The 20,743-nt window shown below is 40.4% G+C and overlaps 1 protein-coding gene across 2 annotated transcripts in view; it reads left to right on the top strand.

The window, feature by feature from the left end:
• Positions 1-20,743, top strand: part of MGAT5 (mannosyl (alpha-1,6-)-glycoprotein beta-1,6-N-acetyl-glucosaminyltransferase) — a 311,378-nt gene that overhangs the window by 99,518 nt on the left and 191,117 nt on the right. For both annotated transcript variants that reach the window (XM_004674702.2, XM_012728964.1), the window contains exon 3: positions 18,750-19,127. In XM_004674702.2, the coding sequence (XP_004674759.1) occupies positions 18,887-19,127 (241 nt within the window). In that variant the 5' untranslated portion in view covers positions 18,750-18,886. The remainder of the gene's footprint in view (positions 1-18,749; positions 19,128-20,743) is intronic.

The following is a 20,743-nucleotide window of genomic DNA, read 5'->3' as shown; positions in this document are numbered from 1 at the left end:
TTGCCATAACTGCCATTACCCTGCTGAGGCCTTTCATCTGACTAATTTTTTACCCATAGTTTAATGACAACCTTGATAGGCCCATGGTCTCTAGCCACCTCTTCTTCAAATCCATCCTTACCACAGCAGCAGTGGTTTCTCTACTCTTAAAAAGCCTCCAATGATTTATATTGTTTAGAGTAGAGGCTGTCATTGAATAGGAGGGGCTTTTAGAATCATCCAATAAGTACCTTTTGAAAATTATTAGGGAATCCCTGGGGACAGGGTTTGGATTTCTGCATCAAGAAAAATCTCCCCAAAGAGGAAGATCCACTTTAAGTAATGCTTAAATATTTTTTGAAATAATTATTTCATACTAAGTTGCAGAAATTGTACAAATAGTCTCATAAACCCAGTTTCCCTGAATAGTATAAGTTTATTATGCTCTAATACAATATAGAATCCAGTAAATTGATGGCATACACTACTGTTCTCTAACCTGCAGGCATAAGTAATTCTTTTTTGCCCATTATTCTTGTGGGTTAGGACATAGTACTTCCTGTTGTATGAACTATTGGCTTAACTTCTTTGGGACACATTGTAATTTTAGGAATGGCATGGATATTCATATTTCTGAAGGCTGGTGCTGGTGGTTTGTTGTGTGTGAGTATGTATAAGAGTTTGAGAGCTACCACTTGTTTGTCCTTGTAAAGTGGATTATACCCCAAAGAGCTTGCCAAGAATAAATTTGAACAATGTAATTTTATCTATTGACCTAGGGTCATAACTTTCTTATGTAAAATATTGGAACCCATAGCAGGTTTTATGTTAGAGGAATAGTAGAGATATTTAGTCTTGAATCTCAGATACAGTACATTTAAAATTATGTCCATGTGGATTGTTTCCCAGGAATGTATAAATCCTGCTTTGTTTCATCTTGAATAATGTGTAAAACATAAAGGCACAGGGCTTGTTTTGTTGTCTTTGGTCTTATTTTGGTCACAATTCTAAAACATAGTATCTATTAGGGAATGGCTTTATGCAGTAAATTATAAAGTACAGTTTTGTTGTGAGAGATGGAATATTATGTGTTATAATGAATTCAGTAGGATGCATTTCAGACTCTGAGTTGCTAACCTAGGAAATTCTTTGAAGCAATGATCTTTATAAGACTGGAAATCAGACTTGATAACTAAGCTTTGCTTGAGTTCCTCAACAAAGTGAAAAACTTCTTTGTGTCAGTGGCAGCAACATTTTGCTGGTACTTGCCTATATTTCATACAGATTTGCATAATATTTTTGGAAAAAGAGATCTGAAGAGCCATAGAGAAAGCACTGTCTGTTTCAGGAAAAAAAAAAAAAATAGGGCAGAGAAGGCACATTTCATGTTTTTCAGTCCAGGGGTAGTTGAGTTCTTCCAATCTGTCAGAGAGGCCTCTGAAAGAGTTAAAAGACTTCTAAAGTAACACCCATCTGGCATCAAGGGCCAGACACCATTCAGGCACTTTGCAAACTAAAACCCTTTAGGATAAACATTATACGTGTGTGGACACTGGCTCTCCATTTCTGTAACTTCCCAAGTGAGGCACAGGGCCAGTTTATGTCTGCTGAGATCTGAATGTGAGTCTAATTCCCAAGCTTTTCTAGCACAATAGATTGCCTTTCCATCCTTGCAAAATACTACAGGTTTGGCTGTGACCCTCTTGAATAACTCCAAAGCAGTCTTCTGAGAGAGATTTCAAAGGTTGACTTCTTTCACGGCTGAGAAGCTGCCTTCCGAGGTGTATCTCTGTGTGGAGAATTCTCAACACACTAGAATGCCATGTCCTTTGATGATGGGTAATAACCTCATTAGAGTAGGAAGGAGACAGTGGTCCAAAGAAAAAAAGGAAGCAGCCCAATAAAAGTTATTCATCTGATTCATTTGTGTTTCTCATACTTTGTGATAGCATGGAGGTGATCATTATTGGGGGCTGAGAAGGAGGCTGGAGTGAGTGGTCAAGGCTTTCAGGTTCTTCAGACAGATTTCCAGAGCAGCGGTGCCTATGTTTTCCGAGAAGCCAGCAGGCACCTTTATTGACCGAGAACGTCTTTATTGATGCAGGACTACAAGGACATTTCCTAACAAATACTATGTAGTCAATTTGACTGCATGGACTTTGCCCAACAAATATTATGTTCTCATTTGCAGAAAGATTTGAATCCCTTTCCTAAAGGAGTTTGAAGCTAAGAGTCAAATATGTGTGTATGTATCAGAAATTACCAATTATAGGGGTGTACAAGGGTAACAGAGGAGCAAGATTGTCCTTCATATGGGACAACTAATTATCTGGCTTTACCAAGCCTTGGAGAGTTTTTCAAGATAGGAGACTTCCAATGTTGACAATCCTGCCTTTTATAGTTTTCATGAGCCTGGGTAGGTGACTTTGACTTTGTGGATCTGGGACCTACCTGCATCGCATTCTGTCTAGATGGCTTTTAAATCCCCTTCTGGTTTGTGAGGATTGGCTAATTAGATGTGACTAATTTATTGACTTGCATTGGGCAGATCAAAGGGCTGGAAGCTAAGTGCTTGGGGCTTTTAGCAGTGATGATCTGAAATGTCTGTTTGAGAACAGTATCAGCTCCTGTTTAGAAATGTAAAAATGGTGGGAGTAGTTAGGATAAATAGTAGGAACCCATAATGAGATGGACTGAAGAGAGGAGCAAGATAGTAGACTTCTTTTGAAGGTTGACCCACCCCAAAGTAAAAAGAAATCTAAGTAGTGGTAACATTTATATAGAGAGAGACATTTGATCTAAAGCTGTGTGTATCTGGGTTGGCTAGAAAGATGGGAAAATCTTGCATCCCCTTCCCTCCTTTTGTGTATTCCCTCAAGCTGTGTTCCCTCAAATCTTCTCTGGGAGGGAGGGGACCGTGGCTCATCCCAGACCCATCCTCCCTTTGCCACCCCCTTCACCCCTGCTTACTTCTCTCAACACCTGGTATGGTAGATACTTAACTCAAAAGTTCTCAACTCTGGCTGTATTTGAGGGTTTATTATAAAGTATTTTTAATGGCTTTATAAATGTAGTGGTCACAAGTAGCAAGTGACATGAATTGGGTATATTTGAGCCAAGGGATAAAATGGAGAGGATACAGTTATGATGAACTTGAATGGTTTCCTGCTTTGCATAACGACTTCATTCATCAATAATTTTCTCACAATAAATCAAACTCAGTCATCTTTGCCTACCTTCCCAAGCCAGATCACATCCTAGACTGATGATGATTATGTCATAACTTAAGCAGTTGGAAATTTAAAAATTCTCATTTGAATGTTATAATGGAAGAGACTCAGACAACACAACTGCTCTACTAACTGGGAACAGTATATTGAGTAGTACATGCCTCAGTTACTCTCACTCTCAATAGGGACTGTCAGAGCACCCCCTTCAAAACCCAGAGGATGTGTTCAGGTGGCTCATAACTACTAGCTTTTTTTGCAGTCATGATTAGGGTAAATCCTATCTTCAAAGAACAGAGAGTCAGGTGACAGAGGGGAAGTATGGAGGTCAGCAAGTGACATGTGGGTCATTTGCCCCTGTTTGTGATTTTCCCGTCTTACCACCCTTCTGTCCCTCTACTGCCTGCCCCCTATGGATACCCATTTACCTGCTGTTGGCATCCAGGGATTCAGTATATGAGTTATTTCTAGAAATAACCCAGAACTCTGTTATATCTTATTAACTAGTAATGCAGTGAAACTATAGTGAAAAATCAGCTTTGGTTTTTCTCTTAGGCAATGCTGAGATAGCTGCTTGCCCTTCAGCTAAATGACCCTAACAAACTATTGTCCCTTTCCTTTTCTTCAGTTACTTTTTCTGTGCCATCATCTTCAGTAAGGAATCATTCCCTCTACTTCTAAAATTCCTAATCTGACTACTACTAGAGTAGAACCAAAGGTTTCTGTAGAAACCAAATAACCAGATTTGTTAAATCAATGTCTTTGCTTTTATGCAATTTACTAAGTAAATTTACAATTTACTAAGTAGTATGAGAGTCCTAGAGCAGAGACTGATTTTGCATTCTTCTGACCTGTCTAACCTCTGTCTCCTTTTTCTACCTTTAAGAACCCTGTGAATACATTAAGTCCACAAAGATAATAGGGGATCATCTCCCTGTTCTAAGTTCAGCTGATTAGCAAGCTTTATTCCACTTGCTACTTGAATCCCCCTTTTCTGTGTAATGTAACAGGTTCCAGGGATGTGGAAATGCTTTTATTTAGAGAACCATATTCTACCTAACACAACTATCTCATTTCTTTTTATTTAATTATTTACTGCCATGATATGTTCCAAAAGGAAAAAGCACATAATACAGGAAGATAGAAATAACTTTAAAATTAAATTAGAAAAAATGAAGGAAGGTCAAAGTAAGAGTAGGAAAGTAAGAATGAAGAATTACGTTTAAACTCAGTGAGGTTTAAACAAAGTCTAGATAACCAACTTATTTGCAGGAGGTGTATGGACTATGATTTTGGCTCTGAGCTTTTCCTAACCACTTTTTTGAAGAGAGAACTACTGTCAGTTACATTGTACTGTGTTACCTAGTAAAATCCCTTCAGTTGTTCAGATGCCCAGATGAATGTCCTTGCTACTGAGATCAAAGAAATCCTTCTTGTCTAAGGCCTTCTGGATACATGAAATATCATAAACAGTCTTACCAGGTTTAAGGTAAACCCACTGGTATCTATCACCTAGCCTTTTCTTTTTTAAACCTATTTTTCTATTTTAGGTTAAATATTTATTGCTTGGTAACAAATAAATGTAGTCTAGGATTAGACAAACCCAGGGATTTGAAATAATCTAGAGCCACAGTGCCCATCTGGTAGTTCTCATGCCCCAGGAATTTTTGAGGGTGCCCTGAGCTTTCATTCTGAACAGCAGTGATGTTTGTTCTTGAAGGTCATTAAATAAAATATGAAGTACATAAATGGTATCTGGTACTCCTTAAAGATGGGAGAGTTTGAAAGACTCTGAGCAATTTCTCAAGAGCTTGGCTGTGGTTAGGGGCATCCAGAAGTGCTCTGCACTTGCAACCTGTGAGGCTTTTGAAAATGTTATAATAAAAAATATTTATTTATATCCCTAATGGACTGTTGGTTAAAGACAGGATGCATTAGCAACAATCAGGTCAAAGTATAAATTATTGAGCATCATACTGATAATTCTACTGATTTTTCCCAGATTATTTCCCCCATAGCCAAAGTTGCTTTCATCTGGTCAGAATTCTTTTGGCATGTCTTAAAGTATTTTTTTATTTTTATTTTTTAAAGATTTATTTATTTGTGCATACAGAACGGGGGTACAGGCCAGAGGCTCAGGGGTGGCAAGAGGCTTCACCAGAGACAGAGTGGGGAGCAGAACAGGCAGATCCATGAAGTACACTGCTGAGGGGAGCAGCAGGCGGGTCAGGAGAGGTCTGCCACACCATGTGGTCACCTCCAGGGCAGGCAGGGATCCAACTTATGCAGAAGTGGCTTTAGCTTCTCAGTGCTGTGCTTTAACCCATTGCGCCACCAGTGAAGGCCTAAAGTATTTTTTTTTTAATTGATATTTTGAAAGAGAACATATGATGACTGTTAGAGTAATTTTGTCTTTTAATTTATTGGGGTTAAATATTCATATACCTGCAGAATCTCCTTGGTGATACAGAAGTTAAAGCCTCAGTGCTGTCAAGCTGCCAGCCACTGTGGCAGGAGGACACAGAGTTCATTCCCCATTAGGGAGCTATCCACATGGTGCAGCAGACCTCTCCTGTCTGGCCGGCTGCACCCCTCAGTAGTGTATTTCAGTCAATCCACTAGTTCTGCTCTCCAGTCTGTCTCTGGGGAACCCTCCCACCCCTGTACCTTTGGCCTGTACCACAGCTCTCGTATGCATAAATACATCTTTAAAAAATTTTCATATACTTGCAATGTGTTATTTGTGGAGAAATGGTTTCAAATAGCTGCTAGAAGCCACCTGCCTTACCTGATACTTAGAAACCAAACAGAAGGCTCTCCCTGGTGGCACAGCGGGTTAAAGCACTGCATTATGAAGCTCTCCAAAGCCACTGCAATACAAGTTCAATCCCCAGCCTGGGAGGTGACCCACATGGCGTGACAGACCTCTTCTGACACACCCACTGCTCCCCTCAGCAGTGTATTTCAGTAGATCTGCCTGTTCTGCTCCCCACTATGTCTCTGGTGAACCCTCTCACCCACCACACCTCTGGCCCCAATTCTGTAAGCATAAATAAATAAATCTTTTAAAAAATACATAAAATTAAGTTTAAGTGGGTTTAGAAATGCCAACTGATCACACTCTTGCTTGCTTCTGGGTTCCTAATGAGAGAAAGTAGAATAAGCCCCAGACCAAGATTAAAGTTTAGTGCCAATTCATTAGGCAAAACTGAGTTGAAAGCTATGTCTTGGGTTATGAAACCTCCTGATCAGTCCTAGATGGAATTCACACACCTGCTCAGGTGATGACTGGCAGCCATTTGTGGGCTCTGCAGGGTAGGGAACCTGTGGGGGCTACCTAGGCTTCCTGAGGACAGGGAACCGCCAGCCCCCCTAGAACTAAGATGCTGTTATTCCTCCAAAGGAAAGACTGTGAGTGCTCTGATAAAGGCGCAGGAATATCCCTCTTCCTTCCTTTAGTTTTACATGAAAATGTGTATGGGGAAGTAAGGACTCCCCCACTGCCTCTTTGTAATCCATTTTGCTTGTTTTAAATGGACATACATGAAATCCAAACTTGAACAATTTCTTCCCTAATTTTGGTGCCAGAGCCAGTAAATAGATTGCTGTCTGGTTTTGAATATGCATTTCATTCCTACATAAAATATATACTAATAAGGATGTAATTTTAGAATTGATTTTGATGACAAATCACACTATTTTCCTACAGAATTGAATCAAATGCTGTGTTACAGGCTAAATGGGCAAAAGGTAATTTTTCATTAATCATTTTGAACATAAACTATGATAATCAAAATGAATAAACTTTATGTCTCACTTCATAAATGAAATATGACTGTTACTTTAATACTTCATTTTTACCATTTATCACATATATGTAATTTTTTAAACAATTATTTATGCATATAAAAAATGGGGTGTAGACCAGATGTCGTGTGTGTGGGGAGGGGTTGTGTGGCTTCATGAGAGACAGTGAGGGGAGCAGAGCAGGCAGGTCTATGAAATACACTGCTGAGGGGGGGCTGCAAGTGAGATGGGAGAGCTCTGCTTGTGCTTCAGTGGCTGGTGATAGCTTGAGAACACTGTGTCTTTAACCCCTGTGCCACCAGGGAGCCCTATATATGTAAAATTTAAGAAATGACTATAGCACTCTTAAGGGACATGTATGAAAGACATACTGACTCTGTTCAAGGAGCTCACTTGTCACAAAAATTTGGACAACATAGATCTAGAAAAACAGATGAAATGTATATCCCTTACATCATTCTTCAAATATGGATATTTTTTCAACAAAGCTTTGAAAGGTGTTCAGTTGTCATAAAGGCATTACTATGTGCCCTGGTCTATATCAGTTTGGAAGCATTTCCAGATAATTTAATTATTATTTGACATCTTTTAATGCAAAATTAAGGTATGTACTGAGGGTACTTACCTCAATTGAAGTCTGTTGGGAAAATATTTGTGATTATTATACCCATGTCCTAAAGTGAGCACTGCAGCCATTATAAAACAACAAAAATTTGCTACCCAAATGATGTTGAACTCCAAGCAATGCAAAATTTATGCTGGGTAACTGCATGAGACATTATACTGCATGGAAATATTTGCTGTACCAGAATGAAAAGTTGGCAGATACAATTCTAAACTCTCTTTTATTTTAGCATAATAGATAAAAAAAAAACACAATTAAAAAGCAGGAGAATTGTTTTATAGGAATTCTAGTATACAATAAAAAGTCATGCCATCTATGTATTTTTTTCTAATTTCAGCTGGATGCATGTCATTAAGACCCGTGTCTCAGTGACATTCATCTAGCTTATTCAAAAGTAACACCAAAGCATTAATTTCTGTGCACATTATAAAAAGAATGGTTTTTATAACATGTTCTGTCATCTCCCACTGAAAATTAGTATCTGATCTATTCTCATTCCTATTACTTTGGATGAGACACAGATCAATGCATTTCAATCTTAGTGTATAAACAAATTCGTGGGGATTTTATTATAAACATCAGTTCTGACTCAGTTTGTTGAGGATTTGCATCACTAGAGGTCAACCAGGTCATCTCAGTGCCGCCTGTTCACAGACCAGATTTTGAGTAGCGGGGTTATAGAGGTGCTGGTTACTAGAATTATGGGTAGGTGGTTGAGACTATTAGGTTAGCTCAGTAACATCTCCTCTTTGGAGCTAAGAATTAGTTAATAAAAGCCTTAACAGTACTGTATTATTACCAGCAAGTTCTTCCACAGCTTGGTGAGCTAAGGACTCTGTCCTACATGGGTTCTCCTTGCAAAGCTGCCTCTTTGGGCATAGTTCCTTGGGTTATGCTCTGGGTAGATTAATGTGAGATTGTTCAAGGAGAAAATTAGTGTACCTTGCAGGTGGGTTGGAGAGAAAGTAAGCCAGTGGATCTATGTTTGTGGAGTGAGTAGAGTTTATCTTTTAATATTTGAGATAAACATATTGTAGATGACACTAGGTCGAACCTGTTGAGTTAGAAGAAACATCTTTCAACAGTGACATCTTATTTTCTGGCTGCATATTAAAATCACCTCAGTGACTTTAAAAATATACCTCTTTCCATTGGCCATGACTCACACCAAGTAAACCAGAATCCTTGGATATGAAATCTGGGCATCTTTTTCTATTTTTAAAGAAATCCTGTTCATTGTGACTGTATCAGGGTTGATAGGTTAGAAATGTCTGACCAGGGCAGAGGACTCTTCCTTGAATGTTCCATTTCAGCTTGAGCAAATTCTTTCTGTGATTTCCAAGGGCTTGTGACCAGGTCCCAGTCAGGCTTACCCAAAATAGATGTAGTATTTGGGAGAATAAGCTTTGATTTATAAGTGAGGGACAAGCAAACTTACTAAACAGCATCTGAGCATAGAGTTCTTCCTGAAGAATATTATTCTGGTGTATTTATGCCCAAGGATTTGCCAAAGCTTGGAGATTTGTGATCCATCTGGATTTACTATAGCTTCATTTTAGTGGCTGTGAGAAACTGACTGAGGTTTAAATTGGGTAAGCCTTTGGGTGGCAACTTGAGGTTGTGCATGTACACACAGTGTGTTTTCATCCAGTAAAAAATTTGTAACTTGGTGGTCCTCGTCAAATCAAGTGTTGGAGAAGCTGTGCCACTTCTGTGGACAGTATAGCTAGAACCCTCCAGGGGCAACCCACCGCCAGCAGCCAGCCTGTGTTCCCACCAGAAAGTAAAAGGGTTCTGGGGAATGTGATTGACCTGTAGAGTTCAGGGAGCACTTGCTAACAAATGAGCTTTATCTTGAGGGCATTGCCCCAGTTTTGGAAATAATTTTGATGATCTTCCTCTGACTGTAGTTTTCCAGCAGCCATTGGGGACTTGTCATTCATTGGTGTCTCTAAATCTAGAGGGAGTTGCAAGAATTCTCATCCTCAGAGAAGAGTGGCATTGCTGTCCTTTGGTTCTGAGTTGAAGCAAACCTTTTGGTATTTTTATTCACATTGAGGAAACTTACCTAACAAATTTATACTTTGTGATCTTTTCATAGACCATTCTTTTTTCTTCTTAGAGAGTAATTATCAACCTGTCATAATGCATTGTTCATGATTTCCTGGGACAGAAGCCAGATGACAATCCTTTTTTTTTTTTTTAAGACAGTTTGATGTCACGTCCTCCAGATTTTTGTCTTCACAAAGCTTTCTTCCCTGTGCCTATTGATTTATAAACTAGAATCTCAGTGCCATATGCTAATGGGTAAATGGGGGACACAGCCTGCCTAGGAATAAGCTCCTTTGGTAATGACAGTTTCAGTACTACAGAATGTTGTAGAAAATGAGACTTGTCTACCAGACATCTTGGGGCCACGTTAGAACCCTCTCCTGCCCCCCCCCTCCTTGTGGCTTCTTAGCACAGGGCTCTGTGCCTGTTCATCTTGAAGGCTGGTGGTTGACCCCTGAATTCATCTTAATTTGCTTCTTTTTGCTCTGCCATCTTATTCAGAGAACTGATTTTCTCTATTTCTTCCGATGGGGACATGAAGGTCCAATTGATTGGTTAAGGAACTATTCTCAGTGAGGTACTTTATCTTCTAGGGGATGTTTGGCAATGTCAGGAGGCATTTTTGATTGTTATAGTTAAAAACTGGAGGGTTTTAATGGCATCTAAAATCTAGAGGACAGGAAGGGTTGTTGCCTACAATGCGCAGGGCTGTCAAAGAATGAGCCATCCCCAGGTATCAGTTATGCCAGATTGAAAAGCCTTGCATTAAAGGGATTTATTTCATTTTTCAGGGACTCATCTTTTTTGTTTTGTTTTCAGAATTCTTGGAGTTGCTGTTTATTTTTTGTTGATGGAAAAGTCTGTCAACTGTGAACAACCTATGGACCTGGTGAATTAAATTCAAAGAACACATGAACATTTTATCTGCTCGTACTGTGACAGCTTCTTTCAAACTCCTTTGTACCCTTTCCCCTGTGCCCACCTGCCAGCAACACATGCACACCCACGGTGCTGTTAGAACAAAAAGAACAAAATCAGATGCTCTTTTCCAAAGGTCTTCCCTTCCCCTCTGCGCCCTCTAGTGGAGATGGCCATGTGTGATGTGACAGAACACAGTTGGGGGTGGGCTTGGGGGAAGGACTGAATAGAAAGGCCTGGAAGGAGGGCTGTTTTGGATATAGAGTTAGAGCCTTATTACAGTATTTGAAACTTTATTTTGTTGTTGATGCCAGTTATGGAGCCCTGAATTACACTCAGAGAATGGTCTAACTGCAAGGCAAATACCTGCTTCAAATGGAAAGGCTTTGAAGTTTCCTTTCCTTGCAATATAGTATCTTAAAAGAAAAAAAAAACAACTGTGGACACAGAACCATCTTGATTTGATCCCATCAACTGTGAAAGGGACCCTGGGTCACTTAAAGTCTACATTAAAAAGGCCTCCCCCAGATCCCAAAGCCATATTTCTTCAGTGGATTTCTTTAAACTGGTGACTCAAAATAACTTGTTTAGCCAGTTCCACAGGGAGTAGGCTGTTTTCACTGACATTGTGTATTTCCTGTTTATAAATGTGCTAGAATTTGTCAAGGACCAAGTTACAAAATCACTGATACCTGTTCCTGGGTGGAGCCTCTGGGACAACTTTGCACCCTAGAGGGACTCACACTTTGACTTTGTGGCTGCTGCTGGAGCACCCTGCGACTGACTGGTGTCAGGATGTTGGTCGGAACATCCAGGAAAATAAACACATTAAGACTGTCTTCCCAGGAATTTGGATGGATTTTGTCGAAAAATTGCTTTCCTTGTCCTTCCCTTCTCCTTGGCTTCTCATTTTAACAACAGAAGACAACCTTATTTAGAGCAAGAATCTCCCACAGTCCATCTGTCTTCCCTATACCAGTAGTTCTGTAAATGTGTATTTTTCTCACTGTCATCTGTCGATTCTCCTAACCCCTTGAGGTTGGTGGGATATTGCAGTAGACTCAGCTCCCTAATAATGCCTGGCTCTGGTTTGTGTTTTGAACTGACACGTTATTCCCATTTGAGTATCTCCAGGCATTTGGTAGGAGGAGTTTTGTTTGGTAGAGATCATGTCCTACTAGGAAACAGTACTTGACTGGTTTTGAGCATTGGCTTGATTCTGACTCCAACTGGAAAATGGGACCTCGAATTCTATATACAGGAAAGTGTGTTTTGGGGACCTCAATGTCCTTTGTACTTTGAGAACTAGTACTTGGTCGTTATTTTCCTAAGCTGTACTAGAATAGTTTCCAGCCTGCATAAAGGCATTTATTACATTTTAATTGAGCATATTTCCCTTCAAAGTTTATCATGACACCTATGAACCTTCCTGGTAAGCATAGAATTGGACGTTTCCTAAGACAAAGGGGAGTTATTTTGAGGTTAGTGCCTAGTTGCTTTCTATATTGCATTTTGGTCACAAATGTCAGTTTCACCCTGATTGCAAATGATAATGGCTACTTTTTTTTTTTTAATATTTCCCCCTAAATGGTAAGTTGTTCTTACTGTAAATTTATGCAGAAGCTGAAAAGGGACGTATTAGGAAATTTCTTCAAAGTTGAATCATTATGTAAGACTCTTGTTACTTCCTATAATAAGGAGGTCAGACAAGCAGCCTGTGAAACTTGCAATTTATGACCAGTCCTCATCTAGCATGTAATTATGGTATTATAGTGTTTTTTCTCTTACAGTTTCATAGGAATACATATGTAGATTTAGATTTTTATAAAACAAGACCATTGCCAAGAATATTCTTTTTTTTTTAAGATTTATTTATTCATACAGAACTGGGGTACAGGCCAGAGGTGCAGAAGCAGTGAGAGGCTTCACCAGAGACAGAGTGGGGAGCAGAACATGCAGATCAACAAAGTACATTGCTGAGGGGAGCAGCAGGCGGCCAGGAGAGGTCTACCGTGCCATGTGGTCACCTCCAGGGCAGGTGGGGATCCAACTCACACTGAAGCGGCTGCTGCCAGCTTGCTATGTGACAAATCTTAGGGTAAAAGCAGTCTCAGAGTGTCGCTGTTCTTTGTGGTTGATACCAGAAGGAAGTCATTGCTCTTCTGTGTTTACCTCAATTCTACCATTCTATTCTTTCATCTAGCAAGCACTTAATGACCACAAACTGTGTGCAAAGTATTGCCATTCTTGTCATTTCTTGTTTTGGGGAAGGTTGCAGACTTCATAAGTGACTTGAAAGAAAAGATTATTTCACAGAGCCATAAGATGACTTTTAGAAGGACAACAAACTGCTCCTGGGAGTGAGTGCCCCAAGGTGTAGGGGGTGGGGTAGGGGAGGGGGTTACCCTCCTCCCTCTGGGGGAAGGTGAGCTCAGTTGTGAGATAGGGTGGGATTTCTAGAGTGACATAGGAACACAGCAGACATAAGATTTCTTGAATTAATTTTGCATAGGATGAGGTTAAAGTTAGATATAATTTAAAGACAGGTGTATAGAGATACAGATACTCATATGTGTATATGTATATACATAATGGAATGCTATTCAACAATCATAAGAGATAAACTCATGCAATTTGCAGCATGAGAATTTGCAAAGGATTAAACTAAGTGAAATAAACCAGAAGGAGAAAGATAAATGTCGGATGCTGTCAATTATGTGTGGAATATAGAGAAACCAAGCAAAGACTCACACCGAGACAAACTTTGAGACTGGAAAGCTAACTGAAGTGTTCAGATGGGAAGGAAAAGGGTGGGGAGGGAGCACAATGGGCTATGGTGGAGGACTATGGGTACTTTGGGGCAGTCCATTGTCAAAATGCTAATAAGGATGTAAACCACTGCTACTTCAATTAAAAAAAAAAAGTAAAGATGGATGAATGGTTTAGGTGGTGCATGGTTAGGACAAAGGAGGCATGTAAATGATTGAGTTAGAGCAGTGCAGTCCTAAGTAAATGTTGGGCTAACAGGTTGTGACGGGATTGCCCCAGGAGGCTGTTGGAAATATAACTCTCCTTGGTTGGGGCTGGTCTTGCTTCTGAAGGGACAGCATTTCACCTTCATTCATTCTCGCAAGAGACTGGTGCTGATATGGTAGGGCCTCCAAAGACATTGGAGGAGCACCTAAAGAAATGGCTTCATCAGTCTAGTTTGTATTGTATCCCATTGAAACTAGGCTGCTTCTGAGGGTGTTCTTAGATGGTTTGAAAAATTCCAGGCAAGGTAGACCAGGGCCCCTCCAAAGGTCATTTGGTGAGGTTGATCTGGAACCTGTGGAAGTAGCAATATCTGCTGAACTCACATCTCTGCGTCATTTCCTCCTGTAGCTACTAGCCTGTGGTTGTTCCTTTGTAATGGTGCTGCCTGGTTCTAGCTGGGTGCAGCTGCCTTATGGGATTGCTGTGGGTTTGTGGCCCTTACCTATTGACCTCTGCTCCTACTAAATTGCGGATTTACTCTTTTTGTAACAAGCAGTTTTCCCATTTAAATTATATAATTGAGTTTCTTTTAGATAATTAACTTAACCACAGTTTCTCTTCCTTCATCAAATTTAGATCACTTTTCTTAAACAAAGCAAAACTTTGTATACCTTAGTTGTCACCTTGGAATTCCCCCATTCCCTTGTGCCCTAAGCACCTCCTGTATTTTCTGTTCCTATAAACTTGCCCATTCTAGACATTTGTGGAAATGTGGAACTCTGATGTCATTGTTTGAGGAGTGAATAAGAAGGAAAGTAAAGACTACACATTTTTTTAAAAACTCATTTTACTTATATATAATTTACATCATTCTTCATTTTTGTATAATGTATGCTTTCTCCACTCAGGTATAGTCTTCGTAAAATTCCCACCACCTGGCCCTTTCTGGTGGTGCAGTGGGTTAAAGAACTACACTAAGAAGCTTAAGCCACTTCCGCATGAGTTCAATCCCGGCCTGCCCCGAGGTGACCACATGGTGTGGCAGACCTCTCCTGACCTGCCCGCTGCTCCCCTCAGCAGTGTACTTTGTTGGTCTGCCTGTTCTGCTCCTCACTCTGTCTCTGGTGAATCCTTTCACCCTCCCCAGTTCTGTATAAATAAATAAATAAATCTTAAAAAAAAAAAAATTCCCACCACCAATTCACCTGAGCATCATCACCATAGTTTCTGTGCATCTCTTTCCCCTGTTTTGAGATCTCTCCCTTGCCCTCCCCTGCAGAATGTTCCTGATTTATAGTTATTTGTTAATTTTGTATTTTATTCTCTATAATTATTTGTTTTCCTTAGTCCCTTATTTGGTTCTCCTATATTACTCCTATTAGAGAAACCATCCAATATTTTTTTTTCCTTCTGGTTCATTTCAATAAATATAATCTCTTACTCCATCTATGTTGCTGTAAATGGCATGAGTTTATCTTTTTTGATTGCTGAATAGTATTTCATTATATATAAATACCATATTTTTTTGACCCAGTCATCTATTTTTGGCATTTGGATTGTTTCCTTATCTTACCTATTGTAAGTAATGCATACGAGAGTGGCTCACTATGGTGCTGGACCTACATGCTTTAGTCTTGCAAAGGTCATTTTGGAAGAATGAAGTAATGGCCCTGGGCTGTCTCTACTCTGGTTGACAACAAGCATTTCTGGGATACATGGTATAGTAAATTCTCACTTAATATCATTGATATGTTCTTAGAAACGACTTCTAAATGAAATGTCCATGTACAATGAAAGCTGATTCTAGCACAAAGTTGCTTATAATTGTTTTTTTTCTCTTCAAAGTAATAAAAGGACACAGAATGAAATGTTAGTAGAGTACCTGCTGTGTAGTCCTTTTTGTTCCTATGGGATCCACTTTGCTAGAGGAGCCAGCAGTAAGGTGATCTAGAAGCAGGCAGATTCTTTTTTTTTCTTTTTTAAAGATTTATTTATTTGTGCATACAGAACTGGGGTACAGGCCAGAGGCTCAGGGGTGGTGAGAGGCTTCACCAGAGACAGAGTGGGGAGCAGAACAGGCAGATCGACGAAGTACACTGCTGAGGGGAGCAGCGGGTGGGTCAGGAGAGGTCTGCCACGCCATGTGGTCACCTCCAGGGCAGGCAGGAATCAAACTCATGCGGAAGCGGCTTTAGATTCTCAGCGTTGTGCTTTAACCCGCTGCGCCACCAGGTAGGGCCTCTTTTTTTTTCTTTTTAGATTTATCTATCTATGCATACAGGACTGGGGTACAAGCCAGAGGTGCAAGGGTGGTGAGAGGCTTCACCAGAGATGGAGTAGAGAGCAGAACAGGCAGATTGATGAAGTACACTGCTGAGGGAAACAGCAGGTGGGCCAGGAGAGGTCTGCTGCGCCATGTGGGACACCTCCAGGATTGGTATCAAATTCGTGCTAAAGTGGCTTTAGCTTCTTTAGTGCTGTGTTTTAACCCATTGTGCCACCAGGGAGGGCCCCAGCAGGCAGATTCTCAACCTGATTGATAATTTTGTGTTCACTGTTGGTCTGTGGCCTCTTGATTGTGTGACTTTTATGATCATCATTAAGTCCTGTTACAGTACTAATCCTCTGGTGAAGATTGCTATCTCGTTATCCTATTTCTATAGGGGTGACTCCTCAATGATGATTTAAATACATCTTTTAACATCTCGTTATTATAAAAAGGCATTCTGTTTTAATTTTCTGAGTGTGTTGTGTTTCTACTGATACAGTCTGTTATTTCAAACTATAGATTCCACTGGACATGGAATATTCCTGGCAGTTCTTTAGTTACTTAAAATCTAGACTCTCAATTCTCAGAACTATGATCAAAAAACGTCTTAGTTAGGGATTCTTTTACTCAAAATTCGTATGATTCTGCAACTGGGTTAATTTAACTTTGGCTGTTTGTTGAGCATCTTTTTTGCCTTTCAAATGCCCTATTGGGGTAGGTGACTGTCCTCCAGGCAAAGACAGTCTCCACCCTGTTCATATGAGACCCTGGTTCTTGGCCCTTAGCCTTTCCTTTACCTGAACTCTACAGTCTTGAGTAGCTTCTTCAGGGGATGAATCAGGAAGCCATGTATAGCTTCCTGCCAGAAAGTGGATAGGTAATTCTTGTCAGTGTTTGGACTTCTCTCCTAAAATAGTAAAAGCAAATCACCAGAAAAAAAAAATTCTTTTTTTCTTGGTAGAACAGGTAGTTTACTTGCTCAGGGAAAATCCTTTTAGCCCAGAGCAACACTGACTAATGAGTGTGGGTACTGGGAAGGAAGCATAGCCACTTCCTGAGGAACTAGGGCAGCACCCCGTTAGAAATTAGGCTTCTGAAGCCTAATTGGCCCTTAGCCTTTCCTTTACCTAAACTCTACAGTCTTGAGTAGCTCCTGGAGGCAGGAATTCTGTGTGTTCATTTTCAGTCCCCAGGGTTGGGGGCAGCAAGTGCTTGACTATAGCTGAAGGGCTGACTACAGCACCATAATGCCCAGAGGACAAGTTCACTTAGCAGGTATTTTGTTTCCCTGGGGTGGTGACTATTCTCTGAGAATGTCTGTAGGGGCATCCTATAAATGACATCATGGGATCACACACACAAACTGGTAAACAATCTAATGTCTTACTGTTCCTCACCGTGTGTCTGCTTTTGGGCCTTGTCCTCGTCTTAAGCAGAGGTGAGACCCATCTATCCAGAATCCAGTTCCCCTGAGTTGCTTCATTTCAGCATTTCTGCTTTCTATTCCTGGTGACTGTTGATAGGTGAGGGAATGGCAGAGAGACAGGCCCCCTGCACTGCTACTTATGAAGAAGAATCCTTTGTACTGAAACATGTGCATGCTGAGCGCATCCTGTGTCAGTCTCCTGGAGGAGATCACTGCTCAACCTTCTGTTGGCATACATTGAAAATGGCATCATTTGTAAGCTGCTTGGTTCTTGGGCCCAGGCCTCTGGCTGAAGGGTGGATATCTTAATCAACCTGTAACACTTTGCAACCTTGGGACCCCTTTGTTAAGAACCTTGATTATTATTTTTTAAGATTTATTTATTTATTCATACAGAACTTGGGTACAGGCCAGAGATGCAGAGGGTGAGAGGATTCACCAGGGACAGAGTGGGGAGCAGAACAGGCAGATCGACGAAGTACACTGCTGAGGGGAGCAGTGGGCAGGTCAGGAGAGGTCTGCCGCACCATGTGGTCACCTCCAGGGCAGGCAGGAATCGAACTCATGCGGAGGTGGCTTTAGCTTCTTAGTGCAATGCTTTAACCCACTGCGCCACCAGGGAGGGGCCAAGAACCTTGACCTTACCTGTGCTGATATCATACAGGATCCAGCAGAATTAATATAAAACTATGCCATTGAACTTCTCATTTTGCCCCGTGGTATGAGTGAAAGTAAGAACCACAGACAGCAGACTGTCGAGTACTCCACATTTCCTACTTTGAAGTGTGAAAATAAGTAGGTGAAGTGAGACTTCTGCCTTACAGTCACCTGAGTGGAAAGGTGACTTGTTAACCTGTGCCACATTGTCTGTGCTGGTTCCTAGGGAGAGAGCATCTGTGGCCTCCCCTCCCATCAGGGGACTCAGCTTGTCTCCCAAACACTGCTAATGAAAACTGGCCATGCTCAAATAATATGGAGTTGCTCTTCCTCTCTGTCATCTGATTACCCCAACAGGGCATCCACTTTTTTGCTCACCTCTCCAACTGTATGCTCTAATCCCTGCCAAAGCACATAATAATGACTTTGTAAGCTTAAGTTACACATGTACAAAGTGCCCTCTGGTGACATGACTCCGCCTTCTGGTTGGGTTTTTGCTGACATTCACTGAAAAACCCTTCCATCTTCTCCCTACCTTGCAAAACAAGCTTCCTGTTTTGAACTTGGTCCAGACTGGAATAGCCCCGTTACACCTGTTAACATGCTCAGACACACATTTCCCCCTTCATATTTGTACAGCTTCTTGTCGCCTCGCCAGAATTCCTCTCTCAGACTGAATCATAAGATTTTGAACCAGCAAACTAAAAAAAAGGAAGTTCACATTTTAGAGCTAGTCAAGTGAAAACATAGCTTCTGGTTTATTTTACTGTGTCTTGCCTCCACCACTCTGCTCGTTTTCCTTTTTCTTCACAGCAGAATGGAAGCGAGGAAAGGAAATCGACTGACACAGGAGCCGGAGTGAGACTGATGAACCCACAAACCTACACCATGAATTTGTGTCTCCTTTCTACGTCATAAGAGCCAAGCATCAGTGAAGTTGTCAGAGAGCAATGGCTCTCTTTACTCCGTGGAAGCTGTCCTCTCAGAAGCTGGGATTTTTTCTTGTGACTTTTGGCTTTATTTGGGGTATGATGCTCCTCCATTTTACTATCCAACAACGAACTCAACCTGAAAGCAGCTCCATGTTGCGTGAGCAGATCCTGGACCTCAGCAAGAGGTACATCAAAGCGCTGGCAGAAGAAAACAGGAATGTGGTGGACGGGCCGTATGCTGGGGTCATGACTGCTTATGGTAAGTGCTGTGCTGCATGGTTTTGCTTGAAAGGAGGACAGCTCTCAGACGCAGTCTGTCATGGATTGAGTGTGCCCTCACCACTTCCTCCATAGGCAGGGAGTTGCACAGAGGGAGATTTGTAAGAAATCGAAACAATAACCTTTGGGAGATTCTGAGCTCTAAACACACTAAATTTAACCCCAGGAGCAATGGGGCAAGAAGAGTTAGTGCTCTATTGGTTGTCTCTGTAATGAGCTCCCTCAACACATTTTTGGGCTGTATGATCTCATCTGGGAGTAAGATCAGGAATGTAGAAAGGTAGTCTCATTACGCTTCCCTAAACGAAGCTTAATTAGGGTTCATGGGGGTGAAGTAAGGAGGGTACGGAGGAATGTTCTGTAGATGCCAAGAATCTTAGGTGATTTGAATGCCTTCTTCCGGCTAAGAGCTTCAACCTTTGGTTTCTTTAGAGTTTATTGGACTTGCTTTTTGCCCTTGTTTCTAACAGCCCTCACTTTGAAAGAATTTTTTTTTTTTGTATACATTACTTTATTCTTTTGTCATGTACCTAAAATTCTTTTTGAAACAGGTTGAATGAAATGAAAAGAATACACACAGGGAATGCTGCTTACATTTCTTTTGGCAAAAGTTATGCTTAATCTGTAAGAAGTTGGAAGCTAGACACAAGCAAAAATTAAAATCAGTAAGAAAAAAAGAAAATCACAAATAAAGCTACTTAATGTATATCTTTCTGATAGTTTACATATACATAAAACTATATATACAAATTGTATACACATAACATTTAAACTTGTATATATGCAACTGGAAAACAAAAATTTCAAGAGAAATGTGAGTCATACTGGGTTGGGGAAACCTCAGTCTAGCTGTTCTGTGGTCACTGAGGATAAGAACAGACTTGATCTACAGAAGATGACCTGTTTTTGTTCATTGACAAGACTAATCACTGAGCAGAGACTTTGGTGGCCTCGGGTTTTGGAGCATTAAATATTAAAAGAGCTGGAAGAATGGACTGATGGGGGTGGAAAAAGGTTGGTGTTCCACTTTGTGACCTAATCTGGTAGTATTCAAAGAAGTGTGTGAAGTTCAAAGGATGATTACTGAAAATATGTGGTAATAGGTAGAAGCTTGAGTTCAGATACAGGAAATCAGACTCGGTTTTACATGTACTTTTTTCTTTTTAAAAGGATTCAGGAAACCTGGTTATTTTTTAAAGTTTATAAATTAAAAAAAAATCTTATTTACATATTTTTTTATTTTTGCTTTCAATTAGGGAGAAAATGGCAACTTTTAATGGACAACTGAATTCTTTTTCAGTGTCTACTATCTGGATTATCACACTGTCTGCATTTAGTGCACTCTTTCAAGATTTGGTGTTCTCTGTAGGCATTTTCTTTTAATATGTCTGAATAAATTCCCACCTTTTTTAAAATCTGATGGATTTTTATAAAGTGACTCTTTTTTAAGGCCATGTTGAAAAACAACTACATAGTTTTAAACACAGATCCCCCTTAATTTTTTAAATTTAATTTAATTTTAGATTTTATTTATTCATACAGAACTGGGGTACAGGCCAGAGATGCGGAGGGTGAGAGGATTCACCAGGGACAGAG

This window comes from Condylura cristata, unplaced genomic scaffold (genome assembly GCF_000260355.1).
Source record: "Condylura cristata isolate star-nosed mole 26May11 unplaced genomic scaffold, ConCri1.0 scaffold00002, whole genome shotgun sequence".
Taxonomy (NCBI): Eukaryota; Metazoa; Chordata; class Mammalia; order Eulipotyphla; family Talpidae; genus Condylura; species Condylura cristata.
This window is presented reverse-complemented; position numbering and strand designations above follow the sequence as displayed.